The 17,526-nt window shown below is 47.0% G+C and overlaps 1 protein-coding gene across 5 annotated transcripts in view; it reads right to left on the bottom strand.

Moving 5' to 3' along the window:
• Positions 1-17,526, bottom strand: part of msi2b (musashi RNA-binding protein 2b) — a 239,845-nt gene that overhangs the window by 24,130 nt on the left and 198,189 nt on the right. For 4 of the 5 annotated variants that reach the window (XM_064301190.1, XM_064301189.1, XM_064301188.1 and 1 more), the window contains one exon: positions 15,767-15,829. The exons of the other annotated variant lie outside the window; for it this stretch is intronic. In XM_064301190.1, coding sequence (XP_064157260.1) covers positions 15,767-15,829 — 63 coding nt within the window. The remainder of the gene's footprint in view (positions 1-15,766; positions 15,830-17,526) is intronic. 5 annotated transcript variants of the gene reach the window in all.

Genomic DNA, 17,526 nt, shown 5'->3' with positions numbered 1-17,526 from the left:
AGTGCTTTCTCCACCCACCTGAGTCTGTACCCCCTCCACCCACCTGAGTCTGTGTCCCCTCCACCCACCTGAGTCTCTGCTCTCTACACCCACCTGAGTCTGTGCCTCCTCCACCCACCTGAGTCTGTGCCTCCTCCACCCACCTGAGTCTGTGCCTCCTCCACCCACCTGAGTCTGTGCCTCCTCCACCCACCTGAGTCTGTGCTTTCTCCACCCACCTGAGTCTGTGCTTCCTCCACCCACCCGAATCTCTGCTTCCTCCACCCACCCAAGTCTCTGCTTCCTCCACCCACCCGAGTCTCTGCTTCCTCCACCCACCCAAGTCTCTGCTTCCTCCACCCACCAGTCTGTGCCTCCTCCACCCACATGAGTCTCTGCTTCCTCCACCCACCTGAGTCTGTGCTTCCCCCAACCACCAGTCTCTGCTCCCTACACCCACCTGAGTCTCTGCTTCCTCCACCCACCTGAGTCTCTGCTTCCTCCACCCACCTGAGTCTCTGCTTCCTCCACCCACCCGAGTCTCTGCCTCCTCCACCCGGCGGCCCTGCGTACAGACGCGACACACCGCCGTCCCCGCCTCTTTCCTCTTACTCTCCCTTTCCGCAAACTACCATCATATCATGCATGTCAGAGTTCAACCCTAACTCCCTTCTCTCTCTCTCCATGCGCAGTAGGCTTCTTCCCTTCGATCCAGACCCAGCCAGGCTGGTAATTAGTCATCTCCTAAAACAAATGACTGGGGTCTGTGTTGCCATGGCGACAGGAGCAGCAGTAGCAGTGGAGGGAAGCGTGCATCAGCTGGATAATTAATGACCCCCCCCTTTGGTGGGGGGGGGGGGCAAAAGGGTGAGGAAGGGAATAGGTCATGGATACAGGCAACTGTATTTCCAAGTATATTAACCATTTCTTTGTAAATACTGTTTGGCAGATGTCCTTATGAAAGAATTCATGATCTTTCTGAGGACTACATCACATCCCTTCAGTGAGCCAGATGAACCCCTTAAGCCACACCAGCCCAGTGGGTTTATTTGCATTCATTCTGTTTGTTTACTGTGGAATTTTCAATCAATCTGGTGACATAATATTGTGTTTGAAAGTGCTAAAACTCATGGTTCTGTCTCTATAAACTTATGATGCCAGTGTTGTGGCTGTGGCTCCATTGTGTTTCTAAGCCCTGTATCCAAGCATCGGTATCCCCAAAAAAATATATTTTTGGTGAGAAAATAACTTCTACCTTCACTGTGTTTGAGCTTCTGTTACTTTATTTTGATAATATTTATATTCTCTAACATTTAGATTAATTCTGACTGTAATTCCCTCAGAAAAGACCAGGATTATGCCTATTATCAAAAGGGTTAAAACACAGCAACCATTTTATGTCATTTTCAGGCTAGTGTTAAAAAGAGGGCGCCACAGAAGGGCTTAACAGGGGAAAGATTACCCGTTTAGCAACACCCAACTGCAAACTTTGGCCGGTCCCATTGCTGCGTCGCCCTTTACTGATTTTGCATGATGGGTAATGGTGCTCGTCTCCACTAAAGCCTCCACCCTTTCCCACTCTGCAATCTGCCCGATCCACCGAGCTGCTGCCACAGCAGGACTGGAGAACCGGAGACTGCAGTTCCCCTTTCAACCAGAGAGGGCGCTACTAAACTATGGGGTAAGGAATTCCTGTCTGGCTGATACCCTGCCTGGGCCCCACGTGATTCAGGCTGCTGCAGGGGCACCCCTGCAGCCATAGGTGCCTCCCCTGGGTGCATCTACGGGGGAGGGGGGGGTTTGGGGGTTAGGGCTAGGGTTAGGGTTGGGAGGGGGGGGTGATTTTAACAGCAGCACCAGAATGAGTGGGCACAACACAGGATGCCGCTAATGGAAATTCTTGGTAATAAACAGCGCAAAGAGAAGACCTCAAACCAAATTCATAACTAAGGGCTTTTTCCTGCTTGGAGGAATCACTGCTTTAAGATCCCTGTCATCTTTCCGATCATCATACGCAAGAAGATCGTTATCACCGGCATCATCACCGTCAAATGCAGTAACTCGTCAACGGGAGGGGGAAGCAGTCAAACAGGCCCAACGGTACGCCACAAAGACAGATTAACACAATATACGCATCAAGTGCGAAATTAGTAAAGCCATTCAATCTCCATGAAATAGCCAGAACGTGATTAATTTCAGCTGACACGCTGCAATATGGGCAAAATTAATTTAAGACCCAAATCTGAAGGGATGAAAAATGGACCCGTGGAAACTACCACTAGTGCTGGCGTGTGCCCGGACAACCACGGCAGAGTGTGCTGAAATGATCAACGCGCTGAAATGATCAACGCACTGCAATGATCAACGCACTGAAATGATCAGTGTGCTGAAATGATCAACGCGCTGAAATGATCAACGCACTGCAACGATCAACGCACTGCAACGATCAACGCACTGAAATGATCAACGCACTGAAATGATCAACGCACTGAAATGATCAACGCGCTGAAATGATCAACGCACTGAAATGATCAACGCACTGAAATGATCAACGCGCTGAAATGATCAACGCACTGAAATGATCAACGTGCTGAAACGATCAACGCACTGAAATGATCAGTGTTCTGAAATGATCAGTGTGCTGAAATGATCACAGAAATATCCCTGCAGGAGCGCCTTTCTGAGGTGTGCTGCGGACACTGTAACGCGTGAAGCCACATGACGAGCGTCAGAACACCATCAGCTGCCTGCTGTGAGGCCTGCAGTGTATTATACGTGTGAGGTATGCCTAACAGCAGGGCCACAACGCGCCTCTATCAGTCTGAACCCAGGTGACTGGAACAGAATCCTGGGGCGGAGTTTTACTATCTGGACCCGGATTTCCAAACCTCTGTTCCTCACTGGGGCGATCTTAGCAGCCCGCAGAGCACGCACACGCAGAGTCCTTCCCGTCCCGCACCGTCCTCCCCGTCCCGCACCGTCCTCACCATCCCACACGTTCCTCACCACCTAAAACAAACCAGCCGGCTTCATCTGACCCCGCACAGCCCCGCAAACGCGTTTCCGAATTAGCTGCGAACTTCAGGACGGCTGTAATCAGCTACCCCATTTCCACCTCTGTCATTAAAAAAATAATAAAAATTACACCCCCCCCCCCCTTCCTCTCCCTTCCTCTCCCTCCAGGAACTTTCCTCTCTCTCATCTAAAATAGCCTTTTCTAAACGAATAGGTGACTAATTAACAGCATTAGCTGCTTCTTTCCAGCCAGTGCCAGCGCGCACATAAATAATCTGTAGTTAATGTCTTGTCATTTTGTGCTCAGATAGGCCTGGCTAATGAATTTTAACAGATGATTTATCTCTCCTGCCCACCCCCCCGTCCCGTCCCCCCGCCCCGTCCCCAAAGCACTCTCTCTCAGTGCCACAGACATTCTGCCCCCCCCCCCAGCCTCAAACTTATCCCCTCTTCTCTTCTCTTCTGAAAAAGAGGAAAGTTGTGGGCTAGGTTCGCGCGAGGTTAACGGACGTGGAGGTCTAGGGTGAGCAGAGAGGGTGGGCGGGGCCTGTTCGGGGGAGCGGCCCGGCCAGGGGCAGACCTGTCCCGGACAGAGGGGGGGGCGCTCAAACCTGGAGCCAGACGTCCTGAATCTGCCCTTCACACTTCGGCTGCCTTCAGTAGCATCGACGGGGGGAGCGGCAAGGGGGAGGGTGGGCCGAATGGAGTGCGACATACAGCTGAGTCTGCCCCGCCCAATCCCAGAGACACAAACCAGGCCCCTCCCACCCCCAGTGTCCACACCCACAAAGCCACTCACAGCACGAGGGCGTATGACCGCAGGCACAAACCCTGTCGCTGTGCTCCAATCGCAGATCTGCGCAAGAGAACGGCCCAGCGAGGCCGGCTTCAGCGGCTCCTGCAGAGCGCTTCACACAGACCGCCAACCGCCACTGCCACAGCGAACTGGGCACTATCCTGCCCTGCCCTCTCCACCTAACACCCCACCTCTCCTCATTCCTCCCAAACACTGTCCTCCAGACCCTTGTTCCCCAGGGCCCGATTCCTCCCCCCCCCCGCCCCCCCCCCAGAGTGACAGCGGAGCGCTGAAGGGCATCAGCTCCAGCTCTGAGGCCCCAGAGACTGTGAAGGAGACGGGGGGGGGGGTGGCAGAAAGGTCACGACCCCCGCGCCCGTATCTAGACGTCCCGTCCGACAGTGTCAGCGGAGGGATCAAATCCCACCCCCCTGCCGCTAAGCCCCGGAACAACGCAATGTTTTTGGGAGCCCCAATTCAAAGGGCCTCCAGGGGTCGCATTCCCTAAACCCTCCCCAAAGAGAGGCTGGTGGTAACAGGAGGGGGGGAAGGTGGTAATCTTTCACCGAAAAAGCCTCTGAGTCACACCCCCCCCCCCCCCCCCAAACCGAGGAGGCACAGACAATCGGCACAGACAAGACCGAGACTGCGTCAATCCAGACTACGTCCGTCAAACCACACCCATCAAGACCACGTGCATGACAATGCGGATCAGAGCAATCAAGGATCTCAGTCAGAAATCAAACACCAAACAGTAAAATGGAAAATTAAGAACAAGAATGGAAAATATTACTGGCTACAGCTCCTACGAGCTCTAGAGACCAGGGCATGCAGGAGAGACCCGATACACCCTGGGGGGGGGGGGGGGGGGGTCTGTGTGCCTGAAATATTTTGCAGGACAGAATGAATGGTTTGTGAAACAAACCAATCGAGAAGCAAAAATAAATAAAAAAATAAAAATGGAGACAACCAAACTGTTAGAAGAAAATTGATTCAATATAAAACAACAGTAATACAAACACCAAATGAAAAATAAGTGTTGAATCAATATTTAGGAAATCTCTCTCAAGTTAATGAGAAATAAAAGGAGCATTTCTTTGAGAAAATTGACAGTTTGGCACAGACAGAGAGAGATAGAGGGACAGATAGCTGGGCGCAGACCAGAAAAAGAGAAAACTGGAAGAAAGAGGGAGTGAGAGATAGAGAGGGGAGGAGAGGAGAAAGAGGGAGTGAGAGATAGAGAGGGGAGGAGAGGAGAAAGAGGGAGTGAGAAATAGAGAGGGGAGGAGGAAGAGGGAGTGAGAGATAGAGACGGAGAGTTCCGAAGCAGAGCAGCATGATGGCAGCAGCATTTATGTGCTCCTGCTAAACAAAAACATTTTTTAACATTTTTTAATCCTAAGTAGAGAAAAATGCTTATATAACACAAATCTAATATAACACAAGTTGTATACTGTAATTGAACTGCATTTCAACCAAAAAAAAAAAACTTTTGAGAGAACTACAACTTTTAAACATTTTTAAAAAGAAGCAGATTTAAGGAACAAAATCACAATAACCAAACAAAAAGGCAAAGAACAACAAGAGGACAAGGAAAAGACAAGGAAAAGAAAGGCAAAGATAGGAAAAAGAAAAGGACTGTAAACAAGAAGACAGATATATAAAACAAAAAGGAAACAACCAAAAATAATAAACAGAATAATAATAATATATGAAGGAGAAAAAAGACAAAACAAATAGGGACAAAGACACTATAAAGACGCACAAGAACAAAAGGTAGGGACAGTACATTTATGTAAAAGCTAATTTTATATAAAAGCTCATTTTAGTGCAGTCTTTATAATTAATTAATAAGTTTTGATCAACATTTTTGATCACAAATTACAATTTACAGTACAATTGACAGTTAAGTTTTCAGTTGACAATTGACTGTTGGTTTTGATTAGAATTATAAGCATTGTTACATTTGTTGCCATGGTTGCCATGGAGATCATTTACCCAGCGGAACTCAAGGGTGCCCAGGCCAGGAAGAGTTATAAACTCACTCTATTGAGTGACAATCCTGAGTGCCTGTACGCAGACATGACCAAACTTAAAGACCTAAATGTTAAAACCAACCTAATCTTCTACACACAACGTAACCATGTGTGGAAAGCAGTCCTATGTAAGACCTATCCCTTCATTAAAAGAAGAGGAATTTGTCATGGCAGCCAAATCACCATCCATGAGGATGCAGACCTTGACAGCCCTATAATGACTGTAAATATATATAACAATGGCACTGTACTCATCCAAGGGAGTGAAGCCAGCTTCCACTCCTTTGAGGAAACATTTTTACAGCTAAAAAGAAAAGTAGAGAGTGAGAAGGCCACAGCAATTGACAGTGAGGAAGAAGATAAAGAGGAAGACACTGAGCCCTCAAACCCCACAGACAGCCTACCAGTCCCTGACCCCCCCACACTCAGTCCCCACTCTCAACACATCGCAGAGAGCCTAGCCCTGCTGGAGTTGGAATTTGTTGAATTCAGAGAGCACACCCTGTCCAGGCTGTCTGAAACCAGCTCAGTCCAGCTCCTGAGAGATGATGTCACCCAGATGCGGAGTGAATGCCGCCTTGCCATTAAGGAGCTGAGTGCAGAGATGGCTGAGCTGCGGCAAGACAACCAGGCCCTGAGAGCTCAGCTGGCCAAAGTAAAGGAAGACGCGCTGCACAGGGAGAGGGCCTTCTCCAGAGAGCTGCAGGACCTGAAGGAGCACCTCCGGGGACACGCTGCAACCCCCTGCCCAACCCACACCTGCTCCACAGACACAGACACACACTGCTCTCCCCCCAAAAACACAGTCCTTCCCCCTGACACTGACACACAGCTGCCGTCAGCCATACCTGAACACTCTGGCACTACCACACTACCTGTCACACAGGAGAGTCACACACACCCGACAGACAGCCCTGCTGTTCCCAACACACAGCATCACCCAGAGAACCAGCCACCCTCAGACACACAACCTCCTTCCAGCAACAAGACTGAAAAGCCCCAGGCACAGGTAGTCCTGCTCATGGACTCAAATGGAAAATTCCTGGAAGCAAAGAGGCTATTCCCTGGTCAAGAAGTCCAGGCAATCCGCTGCAGCAACACAGCAAGGGCCATGGACCTGCTGAAGAAAGACAAACTGGGAAAGCCTTCCTGCATCGTGGTGCACACTGGCACCAACGACCTGCCCAACATGCACCACAAAACTGCCAGAGCAGTGTGGAAGGTGGCAGAAAGAGCAGCACAAGAGTTTCCCCACTCACGAGTTGTCATGTCCACACTGCTGCCCAGAACAGATACACCTCCACACATCCTGCAGGAGATAAACTCAGAGATCGCCCGGGGCTGTGCTACACTACCAAATGTGCACCTGGCACACCACTCCACCATCCGCTCCTGGCATCTCTATGATGGACTCCATTTAAACCAGGAGGGGGTCAAAATTTTCGCTAAAACCCTAAAAGATGCAGCCCTGGGACGCAACCCAACAGTCCTGCCTTACATCTCTGCCAACAGAGGACGCCAGAGAATGCAGCCGCACCCCCCTACCCACACACCCCGAGCTCCACAGAGACCACACTATTCTGCTCATCGTCCTTTCCCCCCACACCACCCCAGCACCCCACACATGAGCACCAGCCCGCCCACCAGTAGAGCCCTGTACAGCAGCAGCCCCAAAGCTATGCTGCAGCCCTGTCAAAACCCCCTGTTCCACCCACCCCACCTGCCCCGTCAGAACTTGGAGAAATTAAACACCTGCTGGGGATCCTCTGCAGCAGACTGCTGAACTAACCCTGCAGTTTCAGGGTACCACCAACAGGGGGGTGCCAAAGAATGCAACTGCACCCCCCTACCCACAGACCCCGAGCTCCACAGAGACCACACTATTCTGCTCGTCCTCCTTTCCCCCCTCACCACCCCAGCACCCCACACACTGAGCACCAGGGTGCTATGCTGCAACCCTGTCATAACCCCCTCTCCCCCCCCCCCCCCCCCCAGACCCCCCCCCCCCCCCCCCCCCAGACCCCCCCCCCCCCGCCCCATCAGAACTTGGAGAAATTAAACACCTGCTGGGGATCCTCTGCAGCAGACTGGGTACAACCAACCAACAGGGTAGGGAGAAAAACCTGGCACAACGGTGTTTTTCATTAATTATTATAACTAAATAAGTAAATTATCATAAGTAAATAAATACTAACTATAACTATCATAAGTAAATAAATGCAACTAATAATATGAAGAATAAAAACATTTGTGTTAGATACATTGTTATTATACTTAGGATTATATAATGTTTATTTGTTGATTTGAAAATGAGATCATTTAGAATTAGTTCATGGAATCTGCAGGGTTTGTACTCCACAGCTTTTGGATTAAAAAGTACAGATCCTGAATTTTTGAAAAACATAGACAATATTGATATTGTAATTCTGTTAGAAACTTGGTGTCGCACTGATATGCCCACTCAGTGCCCCTCAGGATACAATCAAATCATAGTACCCTCCTGGAAGCTGAGCACTGTGCGGCATGGCAGAGACTCGGGAGGAATAATAGTGTGGTACAGAGGGGATCTCGCTAAGCACATCACAACTGTCCAACAAGGAAGGACACACATATGGTTAAAAATAAATAAATCTATTGGCATCTGTGACAAAAAACATATTTTGTGTGCAGCCTACACTCCTCCATCAGAGTCTCCCTACTTCACTGAGGAGTTCTTCAACACCCTCCACACAGAAATTGTCCATTTCCAGGCCCAGGGAAATGTGATGATCTGTGGAGACTTTAATGCCCGCACAGGCACAGAAAATGACTACATAGAGTCAAAAGGAAATAATCATGTGTTTGGACAGACCCCTCTGCACCTCACACCCACACAAATAAAAAGAAACAACTCAGACAAAATAGTGAACAAGAATGGAAGAGAGTTAGTGCATCTCTGTCAAGCCTTAGGTCTGTATATCCTTAATGGCAGGATCAGAGGGGACTCCTTAGGGCGGTTCACGTATTCTTCAGCTCTTGGGAGTAGTGTAGTTGATTATGCAATCACTGACATGGACCCCTCCTCTATCAGTGCATTTACTGTCAGGCAGCAAACTCCCCTCTCAGACCACAATCAAATAAATGTGTTCCTGAAAAAAACTGTACATATGAAAAAATCTGAAAAACAGCCCAGTAAGCTCTACAATCTCACCCAATCATACAGATGGGCACAAGACAGCAAAGATAAATATATCAAAGCAATCAGTTCAAATGAGTTAACTAACACTATTAACATTTTTAACAACACACATTACCAAAATAATAATGAAGGAATTAATCTGGCAGTTAATGACATTAATTGTATTTTTTACAAAGCAGCAATTGATGCCAGCCTTCTAAAAACAAAGCATAAAAATGTGAAACAAAAACCTACTGAAAAATGGTTTGATTCAGAATGCAAAGATATAAGAAAACAACTGAGACAAATATCAAACCAAAAACATAAACAGCAGGATAACCAAGTTTACGCCTCAAGTATTGTGAAATACTAAACACATCAAACAAATCCTAAAAATAAAGAAACAAAGCTACATCAATAAACAACTAATCGAAATTGAAGAATCAATCAATCAAAATCAGTTCTGGGATATGTGGAATAACTGAGCACAACAGCACCCAAGAATTGGCTGTACAAGATGGAACCATTTGGAAAAGATATTTTGAGAATCTATACAAAAGATATCCGACAAAAAGACTTAAAATATAATCAGAATATAATTAAAGACAAACTAAACCACCTTGAATCAACAATTAAAAACAATCAAAATCCATTAGATAACCCAATTCATTGCTAGAACTGACTGAAAAACTCCAGTCTTTAAAAAAAAAAAAGCTTGTGGTCTGACAGCATCAGAAATGAGATGCTAAAACACAGCACTATGAGCTGCAGAAGGCTGTGCTGAAGTTATTCAACCTGGTACTGAGCTCGGCTGCTTTCCTGACATCTGGAACCAGGGGCTTATATCCCGATTCAACAAAAAGTGGAGACAAATTGGACCCTAATAATTACAGAGGCATTTGTGTAAGCAGTAATCTAGGGGAAGTATTTTGCAGCATTCTTAATACAAGACTTTTAAACTTCCTTAACGAGCACAATGTCTTGAGTAAGAGTCAGATTGGCTTTCTACCAAACCACCGTACAACTGATGATATTTACCCTACAACCCTAATAAATAAAACATGTACACCAAACAAAAAATGGAAAAATTTTTGCATGTTTCATTGACTTCAAAAAAGCCTTTGATTCTATTTGGCACCATGGCCTATTCTATAAAAATTATTCAAAGTGGTTGTAGGGGGGTAAAGTTTATGACATATTTAAACTATGTATAAGGGAAACAAGTGTGCGGCACGAATTGGCAATAAAAGAACAGAGTTCTTCACGCTAAGGACGTGGTGTGAGACAGGGCTGTAACTCGTCCAGCATTGTTCAATATATACATTAATGAGTTAGCGGTGTTGTTGGAACAGTCTGCAGCTCCTGGTCTCACTGTGTGACAAAGAAATCAAATGTTTGCTTTTATGCAGATGATTGGTCCTGCTGTCACCACAGAAAAAGGGTACAGCAACACCTAGATCTTCTTCAGCAAACTCCAGAACTGGGCCCAGGCAGTAAATTTTAAAAAGACAAAAATCATGATTTTCAAAAGAAGCCCAGATGTCAGGAAAACAGATACAATTAACTCTAGGTAACACCGCCCTAGAGCACACTATGAATTATACCTACCTGGTCTGACAATCACTGCATCAGGAAGTTTCCGCATGGCAGTAAATGCATTAAAAGAAAAAGCTCGAAGAGCAACATATGCAATAAAAAGACAACTTTTCAAACTAAATATCCCAATTAGAATCTGGTCCAAATTATTTGACAGTGTAATTCAGCCTATGCGCTTTATGGAAGTGAGGTCTGGGGTCCACTCAGTCAGCAAGACTACACTGCATGGGACAAGAATCCAATTGAATCCCTACATACTGAATTCTGCAGAAATATCTTGCAAATACAAAGGAAAACACCAAACAACGCATGTAGGGCAGAATTAGGCCGATTCCCATTGGTAATAAATATACAAAAAAGAGCTCTAAAATTCTGGATACATCTCAAATCAAGTCCCAATAACACGCTACAATTTAAAGCGCTAAAATCCAAGAACTGAACCCAGAAAAGAGTCCCCTCAGTCAGCTGGTACTGAAGCTTACTAATTCTATAACCCAAACTAACCTGCATCACGCTCAGACCAGCACTGCTTACCAGCCGCAAATCAGAATAACCCAAATTATGCAACAAACAAAAAATTTGTATTTGGAACATTGGGATAAAGAAACCAAAAACACAAAGTCGACTAAATTGCTATCGAACCCTGAAAAAAGACTATACTCCAGCAGAGTATCTCTCTCTGTCAGAGATACAAAGCAGAGACGGATCCTGACCAAATACAGACTCAGTGACCACACCCTTGAAATTGAAAAAGGCAGACACAGAAATTCATGGCTACCAAAAGAAAAACGAATATGTGGTCACTGCAAGACAGGAGAGGTTGAGACAGAGATGCACTTCCTCCTAAATTGTACAAAATATACAAATATTAGAAAAATATATTACCAAAAATTCTCAGAAATTATACAAAACTTCCATTCTTTATCAAAGAACGAAAAATGTGCAGTCCTATTAGGACAAGGACCAACAGCCCCAATTGCGGCTCAATACGTCTCAGCTTGCCATAACCTGAGGGACACTGAGTGACCATTGTACATAATTATAATTATCTATTTATTTATTTTATTTTATTAATAATAATAATAATAATAATAATAATAATAATTTTGTTTTTTTAGAATTTATTTATTTATTTATTTATTTATTTATTTTAATAGAATGTTCATTATTAGTATTCCACTGTAAATATGTATTTTGAATTGATTTATGATGCTTTGGCAATATGTACCTATGTATTTCCTGCCAATAAAGCAATTTGAATTTGAATTTGAATTTGATAGAGACGGGAGGAGGAAGAGGGAGTGAGAGATAGAGAGGGGAGGAGAAAGAGGGAGTGAGAGATAGAGAGGGGAGGAGAAAGAGGGAGTGAGAAATAGAGGGGGAGGGGAAAGAGGGAGTGAGAGAGAGAGGGGAGGAAAGAGGAGTGAGAGATAGAGGGGAGGAGAAAGAGGGAGTGAGAGATAGAGAGGGGAGGAGAAAGAGGGAGTGAGAGATAGAGAGGGGAGGAGAAAGAGGGAGTGAGAGATAGAGAGGGGAGGAGAAAGAGGGAGTGAGAGATAGAGAGGGGAGGAGAAAGAGGGAGTGAGAGATAGAGAGGGGAGGAGAGGAGAAAGAGGGAGTGAGAGATAGAGAGGGGAGGAGAAAGAGGGAGTGAGAGACAGAGAGCAGAGGAGGAACGGCCCTGGCAGTGAGAGACGAGGTGAAAAAAGACAATGACCGGAGGAGGAAGAGGAGGGGTGCATGTATGCATGTAAATAAACACACATTTCAGTTGGCTTAGAGCTCATCCTTGTGTATTCAGAGGATGTCGGCCTGCACAGACTGGGAAGTGGAAAAAAATAAATGTATAACCAAAAATAAATAAATCAATTTTCATAAAATGTCTGGGGAAGAAAGTCCAAACAGGAAGTTCCATAACAGCAGTCACAATAATGTGTGTGCAGTGACTGCCATGAAACGCTGGCTTTTAACCAGCACTGATTGCTCACAATGGTTAAACAGATTTCACTCTGCGGTAGCTTTCCTGACCTGGCGCTGGGCTGGCGTTGTGTTAAGAGTGCTGGTCCTACTTCACACTGAGACTAATTACCGAGGTCCGATTGAGATCTTGATTGAAAACAGTTTGACATCAGCGTCAGTTTGACTTAAAATTGACAGTTTGAGCGCAGTTTGAAGAAAATAAATAAGTAAGTGTGGTCGGCGTTTTTTTGACAGGTAAATAACTGAACTTCAGTTTAGCTAATAGCAATGCACTGAGAAAACAAATAAGATTAAAGGCGACCATGCTGCCTGTTTTGTTTTGTAAACGGATGTTGATAATGTCGTCTTAATTTGACCAACCAAAGAAACTCGGATAACACAACTCTCTCTTAAAGGTTTTAAAAGTCCTGTCGGGGAGGTGGCAGAAACTGTCGCCCTATTGGCTAAGGTCAGGCAACCGCTGACCAATCGGCTTTTGGATTCCGAGCATGAGTCGCAAACACTGGTAAAATGATACATAAATATTTTGAATATTTAAATGAAGAGCTGAGGCCTGTTGAATGCCAGGGCTTTCAGTGTTCAGTAAGAGGGGGAGATGGCACTCTCTGAAAAGCACTCAGAACTGAACAGCCTCATTACCCAGCACACCGATATCACCAAAGGCCAGCCCTCACCATTAACAGCCAAATACGTCTGCTAGCCTTTTCACCCTCAACAGCCTCTCCGGTGGTGAAACCGCGTTACTGCGATCGCTGCTCAAGTCAGTCAAGGAGTGCGCAAGCACTACGGTTTCCACGGCTGCGGCTTTCAGTCACAACCAATAAGATTCCACAGAAAGAAGCACGCAATAATATATCCATTATGATGTCACACTGGGAGCTCAAACCATAGACTGTAGAAAAATACGGGCAAAGACACTGTGACATCACCCATTGACTCTCCATGGGCTTGGTGAGAAGCGCTTTGAAGCCTGGGAAGTGTAGTTTGTGGGCGCCGCCATACAGATTGGAGCCTGAGACTGCGCAGTAGGGTCGTCCACTAAGCGCGTGAGATGCAGTGACTTGGTAGAAAGGCAAATTGTCCCCGATTCATCCATAAAATGTTACCGTCTTGTCCAAATTGCACAATAACTCAAAAAAATTGCCATATGGGGAGACATTAGACAAAGACTACTTTTTCTTGTGGACAAAAACATCTTGACTTCGTATTTTGACCGTATTGCTACTACTTACATTAAAACGGGTGGCTAAAACCCCCTATACTGGAGCCAACCGCACTGGCGCTAGTGAGAAACGTCTCTCAACGAGACGAGGAAATGAACCAGCCTGCTCCAATGACACAGCCTGCTTTTGGCCACTTGTCTCAAACGCAGTACTTCAGCAGGGGAGGAGGGGGAAAGGGGCATTATGATGTCACAATGGGAGCTCAAGGCTCAATAGACTGCTTCAGCAGGAGGGGAGGGGAGGGGGGGGGGAGCATTATGATGTCACAATCGGAGCAGGGAGCTCAATAGATTGCTTGAGGGAGGGGGTAAATGGGTTAATTTGATGTCATACCACAGCGCCGGGTCAACTTCCCAGGAGATGCTAGATGGGCGTGAAAGCACGGAGCTCGGAGGGCAGATATAAAAATACCATGATTGCCACAGCAATTGCTACGGCTCTCACCGGGTACGCCGTTATCTCTTTCTGTCAGGTGATCTTAAGCCTGGGGCACAGCCGTAATGGGGGGGGGGGGGGAGGAGGGGCGGGAGACTGTCTGCAATCAGTCACAGTCGCTCTCTCTATAGCCCTTGCCCTGCGGTCTGCGTTCATTTGCATGAAATGCTAAAGAGCTTCTAACGTAAAGGCCACACAAACACGAGCAGGGCCTCGCGGGCACACCGCCTCCTGATCTGGAGGGGCGGGGGCTGTTCTGCGCGCTTCCAGCCCAAATGAGGCCGACAGACAGGGGGCGCTGTAGGGCCCATCTGGGAGGGGAGGGGGTGGGACAGAACACAGCACACAGCGTGCCAGCAGGTGTGTGTGTGTGTGTGCGTGTGTGTGTGCATGGGGCTGTGCGTGTGAGTGTGTGTGTGTGTGTGTGTGCGTGGGGTTTGTTTTTAATATCATCCGTGTATTAACTGTCGTAACAACACAAATTCTCTTCTAATGCAAATAAAACACTGAATCAGAATCCAGAGGGAGGGAAAGCAAGAAATCTACAGACAGATTAGACAGACAGAAATATACAGACAGAGATTACAGACAGACATAAATATACAGACAGATTGCAGACAGATAGAAATATACAGACAGATTGCAGACAGACAGAAATTTACAGACAGATTAGACAGAAATGTACAAATAAAGGACAGATATGTAGAGACAGATTAGACAGACAGATAGAAATGTACAGAGAGGACAGAGAGGGGGCGAGAGACAGAGAGGCTGCACTCCTCTCCTGTCCATCCAATCAGAGCACTCAGCGGCACGGTGAGGGCCAATTAAAAATGGGCGGCCATTTCACCCGCAGAGAAAGACCTCCCGCCTGTCAGCTGGTCATTCACTCAGCTACCGCCGTTTCAGAAACGGACAGCCTGATTGGTTAATTAAACCATTTGACACATAAATCAATGATCTGTGAAGAAAAAGAACCATGTGTCTGTGCGTGTGTCTGTGTGTGCGTGTGTGTGTGTCTATATTTCATCTATGAGCGACAATGAATCTGTGCATGTCTATAATGTGTGTGTGAGAGCGAGTCTGTGTGAGACTACATGAGTGTGTATGCAAGAGCACACACACACACACACACACACACACACACTACCTTCAGCAAAACCATCCACCCTGACGCACAGCCAGATTCTCCAACAGCAGAACCGCTATTCAGACCCCACCCACTCCTTAGGAAAGGGGGCGGAGCCTGCACACACGCACAGGACCGTGAGATTGTGTGAGCGTGTGGCTGGTGTTAAGGGAGAGATGGAGAGAGCGAGAGGGAGAAAGAGGGAGAGAGAGAGAGAGAGAGAGAAAGGGAGAAAGAGGGAGAGAGAGAGAGAGGGAGAAAGAGGGAGAGAGAGAGAGAAAGAGAGAGAGATGGAGATGGAGAGAGAGAGGGAGAAAGAGGGGGAGAGAGTTGGAGAGAGAGAGAGGGAGAAAGAGGGGGAGAGAGACAGAAAGAGGGAGAGAGAGAGAGAGGGAGAGCTTCCTCGGCGCACTGCCCTACCTGAACCCCTGGCCGCTGCTACCGCCGCCGCTGCCACAGGACCGTACGCTGTTGCCGGGAAACCTACAGAACACATGCGCCATGTCAACCCAGGCCATTTCCCTGTACAATGACTTTTCACCATAAAAATATACAGATTTTTTTATTTAAACATATTTTCTCCCTCATAAAAATACTTATTCTGAGATAAAAGGGTGTGACGGATTAGCAGCCGTGTAAGAAAGTTCTTCACATAACAGAGAGGTATGCGGGCTGTTACTGTGTGTGTGGCTGTGCTGTGTGCCTTGCTAATTGTGTATGTGTGCATGTGTGTGTGTGTGTGTGTGTGTGAGAGAGAGAGAGAGGAAGAAAGAGAGGGAGAGAGAGATATCAGTGTCACAGAACTGGGTGAGTGTTCAACTCAATTGAATTCAAATAAGCTTTATTGGCATGACCACCCATCAGCGTAGTACTGCCAGAGGGCCTGTTCATATAAAACAACAACAGCAGCAACAATAACAGCACCATGAACAACAATAATCACTGAGAGCAGAGCAGCTTCCCATTCGCAGGCCTTCATTTCTCCCAGTTCACTGCTTTTTAGTGGCCTCTCCAAAACAGCCGAGCCAGCCAGGTACCCCCCTCCACGCTGGGCACGCTCGTCTGAGCGGACGGGCTCCTCTACCGAAATTAAAAACACGTCGGGCGACCGGCCTCGATCGCTGGAATCGCCGTGACGCTTCTTCGGGCCCCTGGAGCCCGTTAGCACTTCCGCTAAAGCCTTCAAATCGCACCGCCAGACTGAACCCTTTCAAGAGCAGGTCTTTTTTAGAATGTTTTTTTTTCCTCCATAATTTCCTGGCAGTGCTCTAGAACTCCGCTGCTTTCAGTTACCAGTAGCGATTGTGACATCAGCATTAGAATGTTCAGTTGAGAACATTCTAATCACGTATTTGTGACCTCACACATTAAAGGGTTTCTATTTCATTTCATTTTAAATTTTTTGTATTTTTCGCTGCACTCGGTGACTCTGGTCTCTCAGATCCACGGTGTTCAGACTGGACGACTGAACACTCACCGTCGCGGCGGACGATGAGGAGCCCAGACGGGCGAGGGGGGGGGGGGGGGCCACGTCCGAGACCCCCGTCCTCGTGAAATAAATATAATTACCGACCGGCGCTTTAATTAAAACACATCCCCGGCCACGGTGGTCTGTTCATGAGTGAGACCTGATGCACAATGAGGAAGTGACACGAGCAGATGGCTCCGCTCCGATAGAGGAATGGGCTGTAATTAGCGCGGTCTCGAGGGTTATTCTTTCTCACTGATCCAATGAAGACCCCCCCCCCCGACCCCCCTCGCCCCCCCGCAGGCCCACCTGCCTCTCCGCCACCCCCATCCCATTACGATTGAGGCCTTAATAACCTTTCCATGGTCAGCGTTAATGTATCATAAAAAGCTGCAAATTATCTTCATAGGATGTGGTTCATTAGTAAGCAGATCCATTCACTAAGCATTGCTTGTTGGGTTGGGGAGCAGGGGGGGTTCTGATTGGATGGTCTATTTTCACATCATACAGGGGTGGGGCCAGGCCCAACGATAACCAGAAAAACTGTAAAAACTGAGGAGAGAGAATTGGTGTTAAACTCCAGTATTCGAATGGGTACTCCAGTATTTGGTGGAATGGGTACTGCACCAAAAACCACCTAGCCACCAGGGGGCGCTATCACAACAGCAAAGAATGCATTTCCTGAACCCTCATCCGTCACCAACTCAGAAAA

Source organism: Anguilla rostrata, chromosome 12 (genome assembly GCF_018555375.3).
Source record: "Anguilla rostrata isolate EN2019 chromosome 12, ASM1855537v3, whole genome shotgun sequence".
NCBI classification, from domain to species: domain Eukaryota; kingdom Metazoa; phylum Chordata; class Actinopteri; order Anguilliformes; family Anguillidae; genus Anguilla; species Anguilla rostrata.
Note: the sequence above shows the minus strand (reverse complement) of the source record. Positions and strands in the feature narration are given on the sequence as shown.